The 22,369-nt window shown below is 33.8% G+C and overlaps 1 protein-coding gene across 1 annotated transcript in view; it reads right to left on the bottom strand.

Moving 5' to 3' along the window:
• The window catches only part of LOC111637379 (rap guanine nucleotide exchange factor 6-like), an 88,479-nt gene that overhangs the window by 33,732 nt on the left and 32,378 nt on the right, over positions 1-22,369 (bottom strand). Inside the window, exons 4-5 of the mRNA XM_023382853.1 lie at positions 19,139-19,266; positions 5,446-5,529 (exon numbers count right to left, since the gene is read on the bottom strand). Of these exons, the coding sequence (XP_023238621.1) occupies positions 5,446-5,529; positions 19,139-19,266 (212 nt within the window). The remainder of the gene's footprint in view (positions 1-5,445; positions 5,530-19,138; positions 19,267-22,369) is intronic.

Raw genomic sequence — 22,369 nt, 5'->3', positions numbered from 1 at the left:
TGAGTTCTACTTTTTTCCGACTTTTTTCCCCCCCGGGAACCGAGGGAGGGAAGAAAGGAGGGGTAGCCCAGGCGCATATAATAGGGCGGCGCGTACACAACTTCTATCGCCTTATCGGTAAAGTTATCTGATGTTATGATGTCACCTCGTTCGGAAGTGGAAGCAAAGCTGGTGAAGGAAAATTGATTGCCTGCCTTCTCCTCACAATTGCTTGATGTATGAAGCCGAGATAAGTAACGGATTCTCTGTATGGAGAAATATGACGTTACGTCACGTAAGTGCCGAAGAAATGTGCAAATTTTTTACCTTTTTTTGGCTTTTTCGACCATTCTGAAAAGTTTTTAAGTCGCTTTTTCTGTCGGTGCGGGGGAGGAAGAATACGAAAATAAACTCCGCTCTTCCTGACTTTAGTTGGCCAAAATGCATTTTTCATTTAATATTCAAACTCCTAAAAGATATTCCACCGATCTGACATTAATAGTCATTGCAGTTTCGGAGATCCGTGAAGACCCCTTCGGAGGAACCCTGCTTTTAATACCAAAAAGGATAGCGGAATGGGCAAAACAGATGAATCGCCACGGATAAGCATCGGAGCAACACGGGAGAGGAGTATAAAATATCAACATTCGTTCTGGTGGCGCGCGAAAGACACCGACCAAATTTATCGGGGCGATGCGCAGAACTTATTGGGATGCAGTAATTACAGATGGAACTGCAGACGAAATGAAGTGGAGAAAAATGTCACCCGACCAGTCGGACGTGATATACGGAAGTGAACGGAGCATGCTCGATAAATTGTCAAAAGCAATTACTCATCCGGCATTTTAATAAAGGAACACGGCCATATTCGTCGTATTATGCTACACGCATCACAACTTATTAACTCCTTAATGACCCGAGTGTTTCTTTTCTTATCTTTTCGAGCGGATATTGTTTCCTATCTACAGATTATCGTCTTTACCTTTTTTTTTTTTTTCTTGTCTCGAAACAATTACCTAATCGAGTTCCGGAGGAAAAGGGCTCCTCCGGGGTCCGTCCGTTCGTTCGTGTCCGAAACAATAGAGACGAAAATGCCAGAGGAAAATTGTGATTTTTTGCCATACACGTGGACGATGTACGCGTTGGAAGAGAGTGGAACTAACTACTTTACCTGTTCGACAGGATATTACTTTCCTCGAAATGTTTACTACACATCTCTACAATTATTAATGTACTGGAAGAACCGAGATAGAAAATCCGATATTTCGAATTTTCTATAAGAAATCTTCGTTAAATCTTCAATAAATGCAAATTACAGAATGAAAATCTTAAAGAAAATTAGTAATAAAATTTAATTTAATTCAATAATTTATAATAATAATTATAAATAAATAAAAACTTTTTGTTTCGTGATACATTACGTTAAACATTTAACTAGTGAAGTGCAATCGCATCATCACCTTCATAATGTGATAGTGTAGTGATGAAAGGTAAATTGTAAATTATAATAGTTGCGGATCGTAAAAATCTGCTTCGCTCGTGCTACGAGATTTAAAAATTATTATTATTATTTTTTAAAAATTAAATCTGAACTAATCTGTTAAATAAATAAAATACCAGGAGGTGTTTTTTGATGGTCGTGTTTACTTGATAGATGCAGTTGTTTAGCAACCTTAATAGTGTTGAGTTTGATAATATAATTTGTTACACACTTCTTTCGGTTTTTTTTTTCTTTTTAATTTTCCTAATAACTTAAACAATTTTTACTCTTAAAAATATTGATTGCGCTATTTCAATTCTACTTTATAAGTTTGAAACAGTGTCTGTAACACGACGATAATTATCCTGTAACATTTGTTTCGCTGCCATTCTCCGCAGTTTATCATTTATTCGGCAATTTACAACCATTCATTGTTGAAATTGATTTTAACTTTTCGGTATATTTCCAACAATTAAAATCGATTTTATTCGATTTCAAACGGATAAATTACAATTTGATTTTAATCGATTACAATTTGAAATCGATTAAAATCGATTTCAAATTGTAATCGATTTTAAACTGTACGAGAAAAGAAACAATCGAAATCGTTGTTAATTGATTTTTTTAATGTTTCGCTCTCGAAAAATCGATTTCAATTGTTTTGAGAGTAATAAAATTTATCAAGGAATGCAACAGTTCAAATCGATTTTAACAATGGAATGCGATAAACTATCGAATTATAGCAGCATTGTCGCGTTTACAGAGATCATTCAGCTTGCTCTAGTAACTTAATATGTAAATTACGAGACCCAGAAACATTTTTACAATAACTTCAATTATTATGAAACACCAGATAATAAAATGCTTTCGCGTAATTATTTTTTTTTTGTACTAAACACCGTAATTACCGAAACATTTCTGCTTTATTGTTTATATTTATAGAGATTTCAACATATTAAACATTCCTCGTAAAAAAAATTTTTGTTTTTTTCTTCTGAAATTTAATAAGTTGCTCCATCGTAATGGTGAAATGTACTTTATATCAAAATTACACAAAGTGGACTCGTTTAAGATTAGTACTTGCTATCAACTTACAAAAAATAGATTTGTTTTGACCTAACAAGTATCGAAGTTATAAGTTCTTTTATTATTATTATTTTTTTTATTGTTCTGAAGTTGGAACAAAGTATCAAGATTTTAAAAAGTGGATTGCCGAGCGAGTAAATTTAGGAAATTATTTCCGAATTTTTACAGAATTTCATTAATGTATACTCGGAAAATCGATAAAACTTGCAAACTTTGTTTAAATTCAGCAAATTTTACGCCAAATGATCGTAAAATTTATTACTATTTTCATAGTTTCTAATGTTAAAATAATAAATTAGATGTTTATTTTATTTTTTAAATATAAAAATAGCCTTTTCAAAGGCAAAACAAGATTTGCTCCGGGTGTTTATATTATAGAGATAACAAGGAACTGATATGAAACTGTAAAAATCGGTACGAAATTTTGTAGATTAAAAAGGTGGAGAGATACTTCAGTATTCTGCCAAACTTTTTCATTAAGTCAAACGAGTATGACGGAATGAATTTTTCAGAGTTTGTTTCGTCACCGGATATCGAATTTATCCCAAGATCTAAAACAGTGACGAATGCACGCATGTTTTCGGTTAGAAAGGAAAATGATCATAACGCTTTACCATCTTTAATCTATTTTGATCGGACCCGACGTGGGGGAGGAGGCTAAACGGAAGCAAGCTACCAAGCTCCTCCCCTTCCTCCTAATCAAATTTTATCATCCCACTCCTTCTGTGACGTCATCTCGACTCCAACGGAAGTAGAAAAGCGAAGCTGCGAAAACGGTCTATTTCCGGTACGCCGCTCGGAGAGAAAATGGAGAAAGTCGAATCTTTTAAAAAGGTGAACTTCACCTTCCCTGGAAGAGACATTTTTTTTTCCTAAAAGGAATTTACCCATCTGGAGATTTATTTAAAAAAGGCTAAATCTTTACAAGACTTGGATGCGAACGGTTGTAGAGAAATCGCTGGTCGATTCGTCGGTCGTTCAACTCCGCACGTGACGGATGACGTCGACTAGATTGGTATCTTAAACTTGGCTTTACCTGTAAGAAGTCGGCACGACACAAAGGATAGACGAACAATAGGCAGTTCTCCATTCATGCGTGCTTAAGTCTACTAAAATGGAAACGGCGCGTTTTACACCCTCATCGACTCCGTTTGGCTCTTTTCAAATCAAAGTATCCAACGAACGGAGGGGTAATATATATATATATATATCATCGAACGAAGTATAATTCTCCCGAAATGCAACTCGAAGCCTTTCGCATCCCCCAAAACGAAAGGGAATGCGTAATATACACAAACCCAAAGCCACGTGATATCGGAGGACCTCGCGCGAGAATCGGTTTCGGTAGACGTATAGCCTCGCATACCATCGAAAGAGGGAGCCAAACACTGCACGTGCGCAAGAATCTTACACAATCAAATGGGTGCTACACCATTTGTATTTGAAGAAATGCATTAAAATTCTTCGGAGACCGAAAATTAACATTTTCGGGTGAAGCACCTGCCCTTTGCATTATTCATATTCACACCATTAAATGTCTTTCGAACAGAATAGGAGAAAGAGGAAAAAAATCTATTCAAAATATATATATATATTCACCTATTAAAATGTAGAATTACATCACATATTTTTAATATATATTTATATAATTTTTACATATCGAGCGAGACAATAATTGATCGACTTCGCGTTGTACAACGTATCAATTACGCCAACAAGAGATTTTGTAATGAGAATTTTGATGGGGAGAAAAAAAAATAGAAGATTGAATAAAGTTCCGCGCCTCATCGACTTTGGAAAATGCCATCCTTCTGGTGGCAAATTTCTTTTTTTTTTATGTTGTTTATTGGATTACGGACAATTCATAAATCATAAAAATTGCACCCTTTCGTGATGTATCGCAGCATTCACCAAACCGCATACCTTAGCTGGGTTCGTGACGTCCGACTGTCGCCCTCTTATTTTTATTTTTCCATCTTTCCCCGGTACAATGCACCGAAAAAACTCAACAAATGCTATTTATCTGACCCTTCACAATAACAACTTTTACAAAATAGCTAGAGGCCGAACCAGAAAAGAACCTGTTGCACAATGTACACCTTTTTATAAATCCCGGGAGCGACTGGTTGCTCTCGCTTTTTAATTTTATCTTTTCCTATAAATATCTAACCCATTATGCTAAAAATGTAATAGGAAGTATGAAATTTTTTGGCCCTTTTGCCCGCTTCCATCTGTACGAAAATTTAAGCCACCGAACGCGATAGGTGCCATTCGAGGGAGTAAGTTACGGGTTTCGCGTTCTAACACCGTTCTAGATTAAGAAGCCTGTCTAACACTTTTTCGATGACCCGGAAGGTAACGGTAATACCCTTACCTGCACATGGTAGCACGAAGGTCATGACCTACGACGGGATCTCGCGACACTGGCCATAAGTATCCTAGAGAAGATCGAAGGTGGCGGGAACACTTCTTACCGGAAAGTGGCCAAGTAGGTATCCCAGAATGCATAGTGGCATGCCTGAGATTGTTCGACTGGCTACGAGGAAGGCAGATGACTAGTTACTCGTCCAACCGGTCTTGTTTCGTGTCCTCGCGGGGTTCGCCCTCCCCAGCGTCCTTGTTGGATTTGACCCTATTCCTGACCTCCCAAATGTTTCGACACCTTTTTTTTTCCTTGCCTGATGCCACTTTAGCGTAACTCAGCTTCGATTCCGGCGCCACTCGGGCACGATTCGGAGTGTCGTCCGCGCTAACCCGGAAGAGGTCATACAACGTTAGTGTAAAAGAGTAATGTCATTGTCGAGTGCCACGGCAATTTAGTTAGTTTTTTTTTTTTTTTACTTTTTTGGATGAGCGGTTCGACCGCGCCAGCGAACAAAGGTAGAATGCAAGTAACTAACCTGCTCCTGGGCAGATACATGGATCCATCGATGAAAACCGAACCCGACAGTAGAATATACCAACAGGTGCTGAGTTCTCCTCGGCTGCAAAGAAAATTAAATACAAATCAGTTTAAATTATTCCTCAGAGATTTGCGTTAAGAACGGCATTCATAAATCATACCGACAATAAATCAATCCCCCTTTCAAAACCTCAAATATAAGAACCACTCGGCAAAGTAAAAGCATTAGAAAAAGGGGAGGGAAAAAGTACATTAGAAGGTCAAAAGTCGAGCTCGACCAGGTGTTACTCTAGAAAAGAAAAGCGAAAGTTTTCTAAAGCTCGCTCTTCTCCTAAACTCGGAATCTTAATTATTTTCAAAATTAATTTTTATGGTATCGAAACTTGTCACGTTTGAATTTATCATTACTCGTAGCTCCAACGATAATCTCTCATTGGAAACACACTGCAACCACTCGCACTTCACACGAAAAGAGGATCGGGAGGAAAAAAAAAAAATGTGTTTTCCAGTTGACGCTTCGACCGCTAAAACCTTTCAGTCAATTAACGTTGCTTGACGGAAAGCAGTCGTGCGGATAATGCAAAATTCATTTAATTTAGCATTTGAATATTTTCCACGTGCAATATTTGTTCACCGAAGGTGTCGCACCTGGGTTTAGTTACGTAAAAAGAAAATACCAGTAATTATGACGTGTTATTACGTAAAAAAAAACCTACACTAAATATTGCACGCAGAACAGAACTACAGCGCAAACGTTATGGTTATGGTAACCTATTTTGTTATATAGAATGCGTCACGCACCCGTACGTTTCTCCTATTTGGTGAAACATAAGTGAGCGTGACGCTCAAGTTTATACTCAATTACGATCCTAACAGTACGATATCCGACTGTAGTTTCGGTTAATCTCGTTTGGTTATCCTTACAAATATTATATAGGCCTACAAATTATATTATTTTATATTCATTATTATATTCTTTTCGGAAGTATCCGGGATTTACCCCGCGATCCTCCATACATACAATACAGTAATTGCAAATTATGTAGCATTTTTATATAGCAACGATTGGCATTGCGTGTTTTAACCCTATTTTGTGATACATATTTACATTTTGAGGTGTTGAAAACTGGGGTTTAGTAGCATTAAAAACTAAATTTTCAGCCTATCCATCCTTCGCTTCGACTAAGAAATTACGTAGCGGTATCCTACGTGTCTCAAATTATCATTACGAAAAGAAAGAACTACTTTGTTCTCGCGTGTTTCAATACGTTTTTGCATACGGCCATTATAACACGTCCACTCTACTTTTTGCAATTGTTTTAGATGTTGTTGCACCACCCCATTTCATAAGTTCAACAACATAAACTGAATCGATTCATTACGACTTCCTTTCTTACGAGAAGATTCGCGACTTGCGCAACAAAAGAAAACAAAAGAGAAACACTAGAAGTTTCTAAAGTACATTCCACTGGGATTCGTCACCGCAATTAGCCCCCAAGATTAAGATAATTCTTAATTTCTACGTGACGTCTCGCCTTAGTCTATTCAAAATCCACTTTTGGCACTAGACTACGAGACAAGCCAGCCAGAGATGATAATACAGATAATCATGTTTTGCTTCATTCAAGGTCGTTACGAACCCGAATCCGTGTCTCTCCCCGCACGAAGGGGAAAAGAAAACTGTATAAATATAGTAATCCTCAATCATTACACGAGTAAAAATTTCATTTCCATCAACCCCATAAAAATGCCCATAAAACAGAATATCCACTTCGTAACTGCGATAACGTTCGAGTCACAGAATTAAATTTTGATAGGGGCTCGCTCGATAAGGTATAATTCTAGTTACGCCCCGCGCGAATAGACAAAATAACCGGAGCATAAAGCCCCCATTCCATAAACACAACGAGGAGGAGGAGAAAAAGAAGTGAGGGGGAAGTGGAGATGGGGGTTATCTTACAAGAGTAACACTTCTCTTCAATCATTCTACTCGTCCTTCCCCCGGTATCGATGAATAAACGCTTTCGACCAATAAAAAGTGTCGTACTGTAAGACCGCACGCTTCTAAGAATGTTTCCAATTAGACCAGAGTAGCACTTAAGCTTATCAACTCTACTCTAGCGCCCGTCAGTCCGTCCGTCTGTCCATTTTAAATCGTTTAATAAAGCAGAAAAACGTCTGTAAACTGTTATAACTGAATTATGTCCTTTAATTAATTTACTCTCGACTGGATAAATCGCGACGTCAGAAAAAAATAAAGGTGGCTGTAAACTTTAGAAAGTATTTTTTTTTTTTTTAATACATCCCTTTGCTAACCTGGAAAACGCCCGGGGAAGACTTTAGAGAATTTAATCTGGTGTCGGTCATTTTTCAACTGTCTGTTATCCACTCCGTTCTTCCACCACAGTTATTCATTCCTAGAATTTTTACATTTTGTACAAGAAAAGGGAAAAAATAAAACGGAGGAAAGCATCCGGAAAAAAATTTTTCACTGCATACTTTAAGTTAAAGAGAATAAAAAGACTGCGTAACAATAAAGACGTCAGAACGACAGGGAATTTATAGTCTTAAGACCTAAAGCTTAAGACAATACGAGAGGGATAAAAATTACTGCATACTCGCGGTTAAACATTCATTTATCTTCCACCTCCTTCCTACCTGCCTCTAAAACTCTGCCACGACGGTCGAATGACGTTGCAAATCGAATTTCGAATTCAGCCAATTATCTTCTCTCGTTTTGAAAAACGAAATCTGACATTTTTAATCGTGTGACGTAATAATGATTTTTGACCAACCGTCTTTCTTTTCTCGCAATTAAATATGCTAATTTCGTTGTGTGTGAAGACAGGCGATTGGACGAATTCGAAATTGTCTCGATTGTTACGTAAAAGATAGATCAAGTGACGTGTGTTAACAATTCGGGACAATTCGCCAATCGTCTTCGTTGTCTCGAACGACATTGACATTTTTCATTGCGTGTCGTAACAATGGTTTTGTGATTTCGAATTCGGCCAATGTCCTCTCGTAACGAAATCGACGTTTTAATTATAACTCGATGCAACAATCGTCCGGCGGCCTGACGTCACGACGATTATTGTGACGTTTGTATTGAGTATTCATGCCTCATTTATATAAAAGCCGGTCGCAATTTTTCAAACTCTCTGGCGTTTAAATAAAGGAAATTTTCACTTTTCTTCGCTCCGATGAATTGGTGCGGAAGAGATAAAAATATATAAAAAAAAAGGTTCCCGTTATTTTCCTTTATCGGATTTTTGGTCAGGGGGAGAGGGAGAGAGTTGATAGTTGAAAAATACGTTAAAGTTGGAGAAACGGGGGAAAGCACGGGGAACTAGATGAAATCTCTCGACCGCAAACACACTTTTCGGATGAAATTTTCTCTTGTTGTGCTTCCCTCCTTTAGATGCTTGGCGTTTTTCTTTTTTTTTTCCTCCTCCCCCTCCTTTCCCAGAAGTGTCTACCGTAAATAATATTTTTTTTTCTTTCTTTCTTTCTTTACTGCTTCGAAGGGGATAAAGGTTTGAAAAGCTCATCTTCTCCCCGAGATTGATATCACCTATAAATCATAACAGATGGCGCTCGAGGGTGTAGGAATTAATGACGTCATAGATTATCATAAAACTTTGCTCGATGACGTCATATCTACGTGTACACACTTAAAATTTCCGAGCACAATGTCGAGTTCTTTAAAGTAATTTTGGAATCGATTTTCATTCTCCATCGCCCCCCAACATCGCCATTCTAGCGTTATTTCTCAAGGAAATCAATATTGAAATGTATATACACACACATCGTTTTCCTCGTAAAATTCGCCATTCGTAAAAGGACCTAAAAATTTGTCACGTTTATTTATTTATTTAAAAAAAAAAAAGCAAAAAAAAAATCCTCGAGTTTGTTTTATACATTGACGACAGATGGCAGCACAAATTACGATCACGTGTTTCTTATTAAAATGTGACGTAACAGAAATAAATACCGTCGCAATAATTACAATAAAAAAAAACTGACATACTTTTAACCTACGTCACACTTGTTGATAACGTCAGTATATATATTCGACTCGAGCAACTCATGCCGCCATCTATTGACGAATTTTAAAATTAATAATATTTTATTTTATTATTATTTTTTTTATTGATATTTCATATCAGGAGATCGCAGTTACAAATTCAATTTCGTTTACTTCATATTTTACGTTTCGTTTTTTTTCTCTCCCCCATTTTCCCTTTTTTTCTGCTTTTAAACAAGATTGATGACTTTAAAAGCAATTCAGGTGTTACGTATTTGAATTCCTGTATCTTGACACATTTTGTCAAATTTGATGAATAGTTTGCTTGTAGTTTGTTTCTCTCTAGAATCGTTGTAGATTTGATAAAACAACAAAAAAAAAAAGGAAGCAAATTCTATATTTATAATGCTAAATTTTCAGTTGTACAAGAAAAGTTTCATCCCTTTCAATAAAAATCCTGTTTACAGAGAATAAATTATTCATCTCCGTATACTTGGCGTAACGTAGATAAAAAAAAAAAACCCACGTTCCCTTCTGTAAATTGTGTATAGTAAATACTAATATTTTATATACTTTTATTTATTTCTCCCTTTTAAGTCGTAGAAAACACCGAAATAAAAAGTTGGATTAAACAAAAATAGTATCAAATTTTAATACTTATTTCTTTATATTAATGCCCAACAGTGAACATCTGAGCAAGGAAAATGCTATTACAGTAGAGCGTCGTTTATCCGAATCAATTGGGGACTGGGTTGTTCGGTAAATCGATATTTCGGATAACCGACTATGTACGAAAAAATATAACCTATCCCATGTTGAAATTTTCCTCCGTTGCGTGTCGCCTCGCGTTGAATTTTCGCCGATGTTAAGCCTAACGAACACTATTGTATCGTTAACCCCCTCACGGCATTGTATTAAGTCAGAACCATCGCGGCCCATAAACTTATTTAACACTTCAAATCCTAAATAATTAAACAAAAATATTTATTTATTTATTTATAATTATCATTACTTTACCTCTGCGCGAATACACAATTGTTTTTGAAACGAATATCGACTCGATGCACGTGGATTGAAAAACTACGCTTAGATCCCGCATGCTTACCTCAGTTTCTTAACGACTGCCATTAAAATTACGTAGGATCTTCGAGATTCGACTCCGATGAAATGTCGGATATTTCCTTCTCTTTTCTACAGAATTTCCAGTTTTCCAGGTGCATTATGCCAAAATATCCTAAGTTCAAATCAAACTCGTAAATCTCACCTAACCACGTCGAAGACCAAGACACAAATGCCACTTTCTACCGGATTACCGAAGTTTGTCGAGCAGCAGTAGCCAAAAAGTCGCTAATCTGTTTTTACAATTTTAAAAATTTCGTAATGCATCATAATTTTCTTTTTCATTTAAAATTATATATATAAATAATATGTACGTTTTAGTGAAGTTACAGCCTTAAAATAGTTGCATAATTCGTACATTAAAACGTACGAATTATAAAATGACTACGGAAGGCAGAGCTATATCTGTTAGACTAGATGTTGTTTTTCGGAGAGATTAGTCAAAAGGCAGTTGGATTAACGTAACTTGTTGTGTAACAAAAGAACAAAAAAGTGCACAAAGATTACACACAGTCTTCTCTCACAGAAGGTCGGCGCTAGAAAGGGGAGAGTGAAACGAGGTCACCTTGCCCAGGGGTCAAGAGCGCCACCAATCTTTTATTACGTCAGAAGAACATTACAAAACATCGCAATCGTTGATTCCAACAGTGTCTACATCGTAATTCTAAGAAATTTCCTTTATAATATATGTATATATTTGTGAAACTACTGCGTGTCTCATTTTTACTAATAGGGGGTCACTTTCGCACGAAAGAATCAAACTACGATCTGTTCATTTCTTTTAAAATTTCGTACGTGAAATCCCGAACACAGTTGTGTCTGTCCTCGGTTATACTATGTTGTACAGTACACTGTATATGTATATTTAATATTGCAATTTCATGTCTGAACATATTTAAATCTTCGAATCTATTCTCTACGTTGTTTCAGTTTAACGAATGCTTTCGTAAAAAGAATCACAGCGTGCAAAAGTACAACTGCTCTTTAAAGCTTTCTGTAAAATTTCACTCGAAATTTCTGCAAATCTACGTGAAGTGTCTTGCTTCCGCCGAATTTGTTACTTCGATAATCTTGTTGCGGGTTCTTGTATTTTTAACGTTGGCATTTCACCGTTCTGAAAACTGTTTCAAAGTTATCATCATATTTTAGAACGCTCCGGTGGCTTTAATTTCTACGAATCCCGTCTGGTTTAAGTTTCTTTGATGCTCTAACATGTTTTCTAACATCCAATCAACATTTTAGTCAGAAATGTAAACTATCCGACCCACAGCGAATTTTATTCATCAACTACTCGATTAGCCGATGTCAATCATTCTTAGAACTCCAATAGTAGTCGTTCTACCTTACAAAAGACATTTAAAACACATCTATAATAGTATTGTCGATTCGATAACTTATTGTAACGTTTAACATTCTAACATTACAGTCGACCCCCTATAACACTGTTGATTATTCCGTTATGAATTCCATGTTGTACGAGTAACTTAGATTTTACAAATACGTGAGCCGTTCACCTCACGTATTTGTAAAATCTAAGTGACTCGTACAACATGGAATTCATATAAAACGGAATAATCAACAGTGTTATAGGGGGGTCGACTGGTACTATATTTGGTCATGCACCGATGACTATTGGAACATAAAAAATAAAATTCTATTGCATACTTTTCTGAAAGATGTTACAATATTTGTAAGATTACTGCGTGTGTAACGCTGAATTAGCGGAATATTCTTTTTTACATTTTCTTTTGTTTCATTCTTTCTCCTTTTTTTCCCCTCACCGTAAAAGGTGCAACATTACGTACTGTATATAGCCTTATTTTTATTTATTTTTTGGCTTGCAATGTGTTTTTCGGAACGTTACCCCATCCTAAGTCGAGAGACTATCTTTATATAAAAAGCATAAACGCTGTAAATTTATATATAATTTATGATTTTTATTTATTTTATTATAATTTATTTATTCTATATTATTTTTAGTTTGCTCTGTTAGAGAAAAAGACTTATTGTGTTTAACTTTCTGATGGGGTCAATTACTAATTATGTCTTCGGGGAATATACTCTTTGTAAAACCAACTCGTGTATATCCCCTCTTACATAGGCTACATCTTGGTGCAGGTTATTTCACACTCCAGGAAGACAAGGAATTGTTTATCTCTGTCATATTAGATTGTTTATGTTTTATACATCAATGTATATTTGAAAAAAGTCATGTTTATCATATTCATTTGTACAGTGGTACCTCAGGTTACGAACGCCCCAGCATACGAAATTTTCAGGATACGACATGAAATTCGAACATATTTTTGCTCCACGATACGAACAAAAACTCACCATACGACGTTACATTAGTTCGCATTTTTCATTTGTTTTTCTTACTACAGTTATTTTTTTNGGGAACTCTGAATGCAGTCTATTAAACCTTTTGGTGGCTTCTTCCCACCATCAAAATAACTTAAATTCATTTCTCCTTAATCAGCATCATGCTCCTTTACTTGTAAAAGAACAAAGATCAACATAATTCCTATAGTTCCAGACTTATGGGACATCCTGTATATTTCTTTTCATTTCCATAAAACAACTATACTCAAAATTATGACGTTGAATGAATGATAAGATCAACATTACAACATTGTAAAATATATAATGCCAGTATAACTTACTGAAATTTTGAATTAGAAAATTAACCAAAATTTATATCCATTATGCTAAAAGATATTCTATATTTTAAAAACTGTATTTAACTTTATTGTAAAATTGCAGTGTAATCATGAATCTAATCCACAAAAAATGACTTAGACAATTTGGTCATGTCTTCATTGTATAAGTTGCTATGGTTAATTAATCAAGAATGTTGTTTCATCACTAGAATCTATATGGAGTCAATCATCAGATTTTCTTGACAAGGAGTAAGCAGAGTGAACAACTCAATTTGATCATAATGCAGCTACTCTAAATATCATATGCAATCTGACTATGATACTGACAACCCTGACTACCAAATGATTTCATAGCAGAAAAAGAATAAATCAGATTGAATCAATTACAAACACTATCAAAATCTCATCATTTGATGCTACAGACATGATTAAAAAGAAAAGTCATCTTGGGATTCAGTTCTGTAATGGAAGAGGAGAAAGAAAAGACAAATTAATAATGAAGCTAAATTATTGCCTATTTATTTCTATTTGTATAGAATCTATGCAAGATTTATTAAAATTATTTGATAAAATATATTCTAAGCATTTATACTTTTAATTTGTCAACACCACAGAATATATAATGCAGTTAGTGCTTTCATCATTACTGTTTATATACTGTATTTTAAAATCTAAAATGTAACACCATTATTTAAATTCTATATTATTAAATTTTGCAAAATTCAAACACAACATAAATTGCATTATAAATAAAAATACAAAGGAAGAACATCTAATTAAAGAAATCTATGCTAGAAATTTTAGTGAAAAATTTCAATTTTTAATATTCATTTTGGTACCAACGTAAATGGAACCTCTGAGTTGCATTATATTATTATTATTTAATACCAATTTACAAATAAAACAAATTAAAATATATTTTTAAAAATTTTAATCATGAACAAATATGTTTAATTAAATATTTGAATACTTGTTGTAATAAATACTGTTTAATTATTCTAATATTTAAAGAGATGTTTCAATAAATGAAATAATAGAGATTTATTCAAACTGGATTCCACACACTTCTGGAGTTTGTATATGTTCAGGATGTCTAATAATAGGTATTTATATTCCTTAATATGTTCATAGAATCAGAATGAGTTTCCTTACAGAAACTATTCTCATAGTTTCTGGATACAAATTCACTGAGTTCAGCGTTAATAAAGTTCCTTTAGTATTAACACAAGCACTTTCGGCAAGTGTATAACCGTCATCTTCAGGTGAAAAGAACAAATTTTAACGAAACAAATGTGCAGGATGTTCCAAAGGAACAGAATATTTAAATTCTAACCAGGTGTCTGGAAATTCCGTTAAGAATGTCTTCGGTACTACCTGTTTTTTCCTGCACAGGTAGTACCAAAGAAAATATTTTTGGTAGTTTATCATGCTTGAATGAGGTGATAATTAAATATACTTTTTTCAAGCTAAATTTTTATGATTTCTTTTATAAGTGTGACTACCACTTACAAAGTTAAGCAAAGTGCCATTTACAAAGTATTGTAATAAAATTTCTAAGTACAAGGCATACACTCTAGTTTCTAATAGGTAAAAAATATTTTGATTTCCTTGTTCTAGACTAGAATTAGAATTAAAATTCCTGTATCATTTTTCAACAATACATTACTATATTCATGAGAATAAAGCAATAAATGATACCATAAGAAACAAGTAATTTATTTTTTAAACTTTTATTATATGTCTTCATTAATAATTCCTAAACAATAGTGAAAAACATTTTTGTTTAAATTTTAGAACCATATTTAGCTCTTTTTCTGAAAATTAATTATATTATTCTAATAATCCTTTTCACATAGATGAAAATATCTGCTTTGCAAATTTCCTAGTGGTTGATCTTCCCACTTAGAAAAAAAACAGCAAGCTTCTAAATACTTCAAAACATCAAATACCTGTAATATATAGAGATTTACTGTATTTATTAAACTCTTATAAATAGATTTAAGTTAATTACTACAATATTATACAGTACTAAATAATACTTTGTTATAACTCATACTACATGTACTTCATTTATAAAATTATAACAACAGAAATTAATTTATTTTAATTATTTAATAAAACAAAAGTCATTATTTAAAACATTTTTTTTATGATGAAATATTTTCATTCTTTATTCATTATGATTTTAAATATTTTATAAACCAAATGTATCAATTACCTCAATTTTCTCCATTTAGTAATGCAATATCTCTCCTTTATATATATATATATATATTTTTTTTTTCTCCTTAATTTTCAATAATCGGTGGAATTCTTTACATCTAGAAAAAAATTTAAGAATATAATGTAAGTGCCACATAATCATCATATAAAACTCTTAGTAAAAAATCAAATTATGAATATTACGTCCATATATACTTACTTACTGGATAAAGTATTTCGTACAAGTCACAAAAGCAATTCCATGATCTTCCTCCATTTTGAATTTACATCGTTTTTACTCATGCAATATAGAAATAATCAAAATGTATCCTGTCACATGTGTCAAGTCTTCGATTTAAGACATTAAGAATTAGGCTGACCCGTTAAGTGAGCACATGCACATCCTTCTCAAGGTAACACAAACAGGTGTTAACGAATTGGCTTGAAGTATTGGGATGTTCTTTGGAGAACATCTCAATACTTGTGAAGATCTTAAATACGAGAATTGCTTCACAATTACTGGGGAAAAAAAATAGAAATTTTGATTTAAAAAATACTGCAAGCACGTAGGTACATTATATTTCATCCCTCTCTCTGCAACTAGATACCGACCAGAGGATGCAACTTACATTGCTGAACACCATGTCATTTCAGTTTATATACATTTAATGAATTATTCATAACAGCCTGCATGTATCTACGAAAATATCTTCTTGTTTAATATCAGGTATTACTGGACTTCGAACAATTAAACTGTTGATATATTTTGGATAAATCCTAGAAAACACCATGCCGACTCCAAATATATTGATGTATCCTTCAACACTGGAAATGGTGACAGTACAGTAAAAATATCTGGCAAGTAGTGTTAAAATAATAATCTGCGGTTTGTCTTTACCATACCATAGACGTCATAGAGTAAAAAAACCAGTCAGTTGGCCTTAATCCATGATCTGAAGCCTGTCAAGAAGAGACTATCCAAGAACGAAATGAATATTTTAAGGTAATATGTTGCTTTTTTTATTTTTATATGAAACGTTAATTTTAAGCTTGATACTTTCTACAGATTTTATAAAGTAATGACTTTTATTAATGATCCAAATTCCTTTTGTGCCGTAAAAGTAAGTCATACCTCAAGCAGGCTCACGGTGCTTGAAGAGAAAAGCCAGAAAAAGTAATAGTAGTGACTTTTCTGACAAAAGAAATGCCAAAATAGACGCACTTGTATTTGTTATTACAGTAGAATCTGCGTAAACCGGAATCGAACGAGACCGAATATTTTTTCCGGTTTGGCAGGTTTCCGTTTTGAACAGGTTTTACTGTATTCACCAGCTGTGATCGCTAAGATGAATATTTCTTTCCTTATGGCGAGTAAAACAAAAAGTTAATCATTTTAATAAATAATTATCCATGTTAAGAAACTATATTATTGAAACCACATACTTTGTTTTTTTTAACAAACTGTTGTGTCAGAAAGTTTATATTTGATAAGTTAAAGATGATGAGTTACAATTTTGCACTGGTTCTCTGAACAATGACGAACTGAAATTTGAAGTTCTTTTGTTGTTTTTCTTTTTTTTTTTTATTTCTTGCTGTATCAGCTGTTTCATCATAACACAGAGAAAAGTGTACATACATAATCCATTTCCTTCACCTGTTGCTACTTGAAGAATGGAACCCCTGCATCATGTATAACATATCTTGCTTTTGTCTGATTTAGTGAAAAAATCCACAGGCACAGCACAGGAAACAGGATACCAAAAAAATCTGCAATACCATCACATGCAACAGGATAGCTACTGCACACACATTTCAATAACCATAGTACTGTAGTTCTATAGCTGTACTCTGTAAACTCTCGCAAAGTTATTTATAAATATCGTAATACATTTTAACCCTTAAAAAATTTATTTGTAAACTTTTTTCAATAAAAAGCATTTCGTTTAAGATTCTTATTCTATTTGAAATAATTTGTTATAAATTATTTAAGTTGTACAACAATATTTACTAATAATTCCTTTTAAAAATATTTCATTTAACGATAAACTAACAATTTCAAATTAGCCGCTTCATCTTTCCATTGGGATCGAAGATAATCATCACCCAAATTTGATCCCCACTTCCCAGAGCAATAGGTGGTGCTTTAACCGCATCGGCCATTTTGTTCTCTTATCATCATCAAAATCATGGAAAGGAAAGAATATTTCCAAACTTGTTTGTAGATTTTCTTTTGCTCATCACTTTTTTAATTCACTGTGTTCAGAATTTGTTACTCTGAAAGTTGGCAACTTATCGGCATCAACTTTGCCAGTAGCCAGACAACAGTGTGTTGCTCTTCTACAACTGCCCAGGATTTTCTGAAAATTATAATAAATGTATTTTTTTAAATAGTGCAGTATTTCTGAATCAAAGTGAAAGAAATATGGCTGAGCAGGGTTTTGCCGCATCAATTCTTAAAGGGTCCCGACTGTCGTTTTAAGGACGACCAGTATAACTTATATTTTCAAACTTTACTTAAGTAATGTAGTACATATATGTGTCTTACATGCTTAAGACCCAAATATTTAAAAATATAGATAAACCACCGAATTTCTGGCACCTTTGGTTCCAAAGCCTTTCCAGATTAATCATTTTGCCAGACCAACCGGGATTATATATAATAATAATTCATCAAAACCAACCCACTGATTACAGTCGACCCCCCTATAACACGGTAGATACGTTCCTGTTTTTATGAATCCAGCTTCTAGGAGTCCAGCCAATCACAGCCCGGCACATATACAGTTTACAGAANTGTATAACGTGTATGTAATGTAATACATAAATACTGTACGCGTAGGTGTGTAATGCGTATCTAACGTATGAATACGTGTACGTTGTACGAATGTAAGTATAACACGCAATTAAAAGGATAAAAATTTCTGATTTTCGATAATGCGCTTCGAAAAAATTAAACGGCCAAACACAATGAATTTAAAGAGAATCTTATCTTATCTGGAAATTTATAAAACTACGACGTCACCAAGGTATATCTGATCGCACGTGTTTCCAACGATAAACCGCCCGTTCCAAATTACACACGCCGGTAGAGCATCTAACGGAATTCGTATCGTCGGAAGATAATTCATTAAAAGGGTCGTTGACCCGGAACGAACTCGACGACCCAATGTTTTTGGTCTAGAAGAAGCAAGGTTAATGGGAATCAAGCCACTGGAACTAGACCTACTGATCGCATCACATTTGACCTAGCAGAACTAGTTAGGGATGAAGTATTTATTACACCGCTACCAGGATAAAAAAAAAATTACCTAAACAAACCCATTTTCTGACATTATCGCAGTTTAAAACATAGACAACACAGAGTTTTATCTAGGGCCTCGCACACTGTGTTTAAAAATCCACTACTAAGATAGGATATTGCATTATATAAACTTATATAAAGAGGCCTCTCGAGAGGCTCCAGTAACACTTGAATTGGTAGAAAAGAAATTCTGAAATAAACGGCAAATATATTAAAGAAATAAAATGCTCTCTACTCATAAATAATTTATCCTTAAAAATGTCCAAAAAAAAAGTTAAAATACTAATTTAAATTCCAGAAAATCTACAAGTCAAAGTAATGAAATTAGTAAGATATGTTTATAAGAAAAGTGCATATATTCATATAAAATTGCATGACTTACCAGTAAAGAATATCATTGGCATCGTGTCTTTCGTACCTAACAGTTTTACAAAGTGCTCTCAATGATATCTCTCGAAGAGAAGATAAAGCTTCTAGACCGTGCAGATAAGAATATATAATTTGAAGATCCTGAAAAGAATAAAAATCGAGTTATCAGAGAAATGATCCGAATTTTCAATAAGTTTTATTGTGTTTACAATCACTGGAATGTAAAAACAAGGTTAATTAAAAATTAAACGGAAAGGAAATTCAAGTAACAAAAGAAGAAAATAATTTTTCGAATTAAATTATTTTGATTTTTAAAGAAATTTCTTTTACAGTTTATGAATTTCAAGGATAGAAATTTTTTTCTTTTTTAAATACTTAATAAAGGTCGACGTTAAGAAACCAGATCACAACCGGTCCTGGTTTTGTCAACTTTTCAATTCACAAACCTTGCATCGATCAAGGACAAATTTATTTATTTCTAGTATTTATGTAATATAAATTTTACTTATAAAAGTTATTTCAAGTGAGAAAATATTCTAGAAACCGTGATTTCAAATAAGACGATTATTTAATTTTTACAATGGTTAAATTATTTTTGGGCCACTCTGTACTCTCGGAATTTCATTACAGAGAAAATACGGAGTGGCCCAAAAATCAGCCATTGTAAAAATTAAATTGCTGTCTTATTATAATTTTGTATTCCCGCCGTGTTCAGTGAGAATGTAAGGTTATACGTCGAGATATATACAGGGTGGTCCAAAAGTCAGTCAACCCGTTCTGTTTCGAGTACAACTGTAATTACGAATCAAAATAATTTTTGGAACACCGTGGACACGAGATAAATAATCTGATTTAGTCTTTACAGTGGTTAACTGACTTATAGCCCACTGTAAATGTAGAACACGAAACATGTCCCGTTTTTCTGGTTGATTAGATAGGAATGATGATAACTTAATCGAATAAATATTTTTATTTTTTGCTTCCAGAAACAATAAATCTTCCATTATTCGGAAGTAGAAATGTTTATATTATGTGAAAAACGTGTACTTTCTCTACCAACTTCCTTTATCTATCATGGGAACTGGACAAGGAAGTGTACAGTACGTTGTAACAAACGCATATAATGCCATCCCTATCGCGTGCGACTGACCTACTTGTTCCTTTCAAATATCATTTATTGTCCTCTTACGATAACAACAAACGATACCATTGATTAATTTAAACAATGATTTTTTATATACAGAGAAAGAAAAGCTAATCATTATATCTATTATATAAATTCCAGTTATTATTCATTTCTATATTAAGGGAGACATTTCACACGGAACAATTGAATTTTTCCTACTGATAAAGGGATTTTTTTTTTAATTTCTTCCTTGAATTATTTACAGGAACGTTGAATAGAATTGTTAAATTTGTAGCTTAAACATGACGTATTAATCGAATGTTATACTATAGCTTTTATTCTATTTTACTGTTAATAAATTAGCAGGATGCAAGCAATTACAACCCTCGACACTTTGTGTTTAGATTCGATGCATTTATTAGAAAAGAACAGGACGAGCTCGATTAAATGTAATAACTACTAATATAAACATTAAAATATTTATTATCTGAGGAAAATATTCAGTTAATTCGTCAAAATTCCGTAGTATTTATGTACAAATAACAAGATTTTACCGTTTACAAGAGTTTTATGTACCATAGAGTTGCAGTTTTATAGCAATGAACCATCTCAAAAACATATTTTAATGAAGGAGAAGAATATAAAATATTCAATAAGAACGAACACCAGGAAGTTCATTGCCTATATAGATGGTAAACAAGATATATGAAGACCCAAAAGTCATTTAATCACTGTAAAAACTAAATTTTTATCACGTTTACACGTTGTTCTAAACTCTGTTTATAATTCATAAAAGGTGTGTGTAAACGAAACACGCAAAACATGGTGAACTGACTTTTGAACAACCCTTTATTATAATTACTGATTATTTAATGTATGAAACTTTGTTCTGTAATGACGTTCCACGTTTCAAAGTTTTTCTTGGAGTACAGGAAGTGAGTATAATCCACCCCTTCACCAGGCATGAATTAAACATGATATTGACAAATATTAACACGTGTAACTTTTTAAAATTCTATTTTTTTTTTTTTTAATATCAGCACTTTTTAAAAGAGTAAATAACTGTAAGCAAAATTCTCCTTAATTAATGCTGACTTAATTATTCTGAGAAAAATCAAGGCACACAAACACATATATATGTGTGTGTGTGTCTGTGATATTTTCTTTTTTGTTGCTAAAAACAGAAGATTAAATTACCTTTATTCCAGTTAACATCACGTTAGACTGATTTAATCAATGAAGGGTAGAGGGACAAAATCTCGCACGAGTTTAGTAGAGCCGAAAAGCTCCGACAGCATTACTTCATTGATTAAATCAAGTCGTGCATGATCTTAACTAGACTGACAGTTATCCCCAAGTAATTTAATCTCTTTAAATAAATATCTCTCCATAATTAAAATGGATCTTGACTTAAATCAATTTTTTTTCTTTACAAAGTTCGGAATATAAATTAAGCTAATTAATAAAAACTTTATGTTTAATTATCGAATCTCCGTGTATATAATAATATTTGAAGTCGGTTAGCAACAATTATCAGGATGAGGTATATACTGATAACAAAGAAGAAACTGAAAAACTGGGAGAAGCCTCTCCTGATGTTTTCCATCCCCCAGTGCTCTCTATTTTGTTTCCATCCCTCCTAGTGCTCTCCATTTTCCTTTCCATCCCTTCTAGTTCTCTCTAGTTTTCTTTCCATCCCTTCTAGTGCTCTCCATTTTCCTTTCCATCCCTTCTAATGCTCTCTATTTTCCTTTCCATCCCCCAGTGCTCTCTATTTCCTTTCCATCCCTCATAGTGCTCTCTAGTTTTCTTTCCATCCCTTCTAGTGCTCTCCATTTTCCTTTCCATCCCCCAGTGCTCTCTATTCCTTTCCATCCCTCCTAGTGCTCTCTATTTCCTTTCCATCCCTCCTAGTGCTCTCTATTTCCTTTCCATCCCTCCTAGTGCTCTCTATTTCCTTTCCATGCCTCCTAGTGCTCTCTATTTCCTTTCCATCCCTTTTAGTGCTCTCCATTTTCCTTTCCATCCCGCAGTGCTCTCTATTCCTTTCCATCCCTCCTAGTGCTCTCTAGTTTTCTTTCCATCCCTTCTAGTGCTCTCCATTTTCCTTTCCATCCC

Source organism: Centruroides sculpturatus, unplaced genomic scaffold, assembly GCF_000671375.1.
Source record: "Centruroides sculpturatus isolate CEXI.00-Female unplaced genomic scaffold, Cexi_2.0 scaffold1158, whole genome shotgun sequence".
NCBI lineage: Eukaryota > Metazoa > Arthropoda > Arachnida > Scorpiones > Buthidae > Centruroides > Centruroides sculpturatus.
This window is presented reverse-complemented; position numbering and strand designations above follow the sequence as displayed.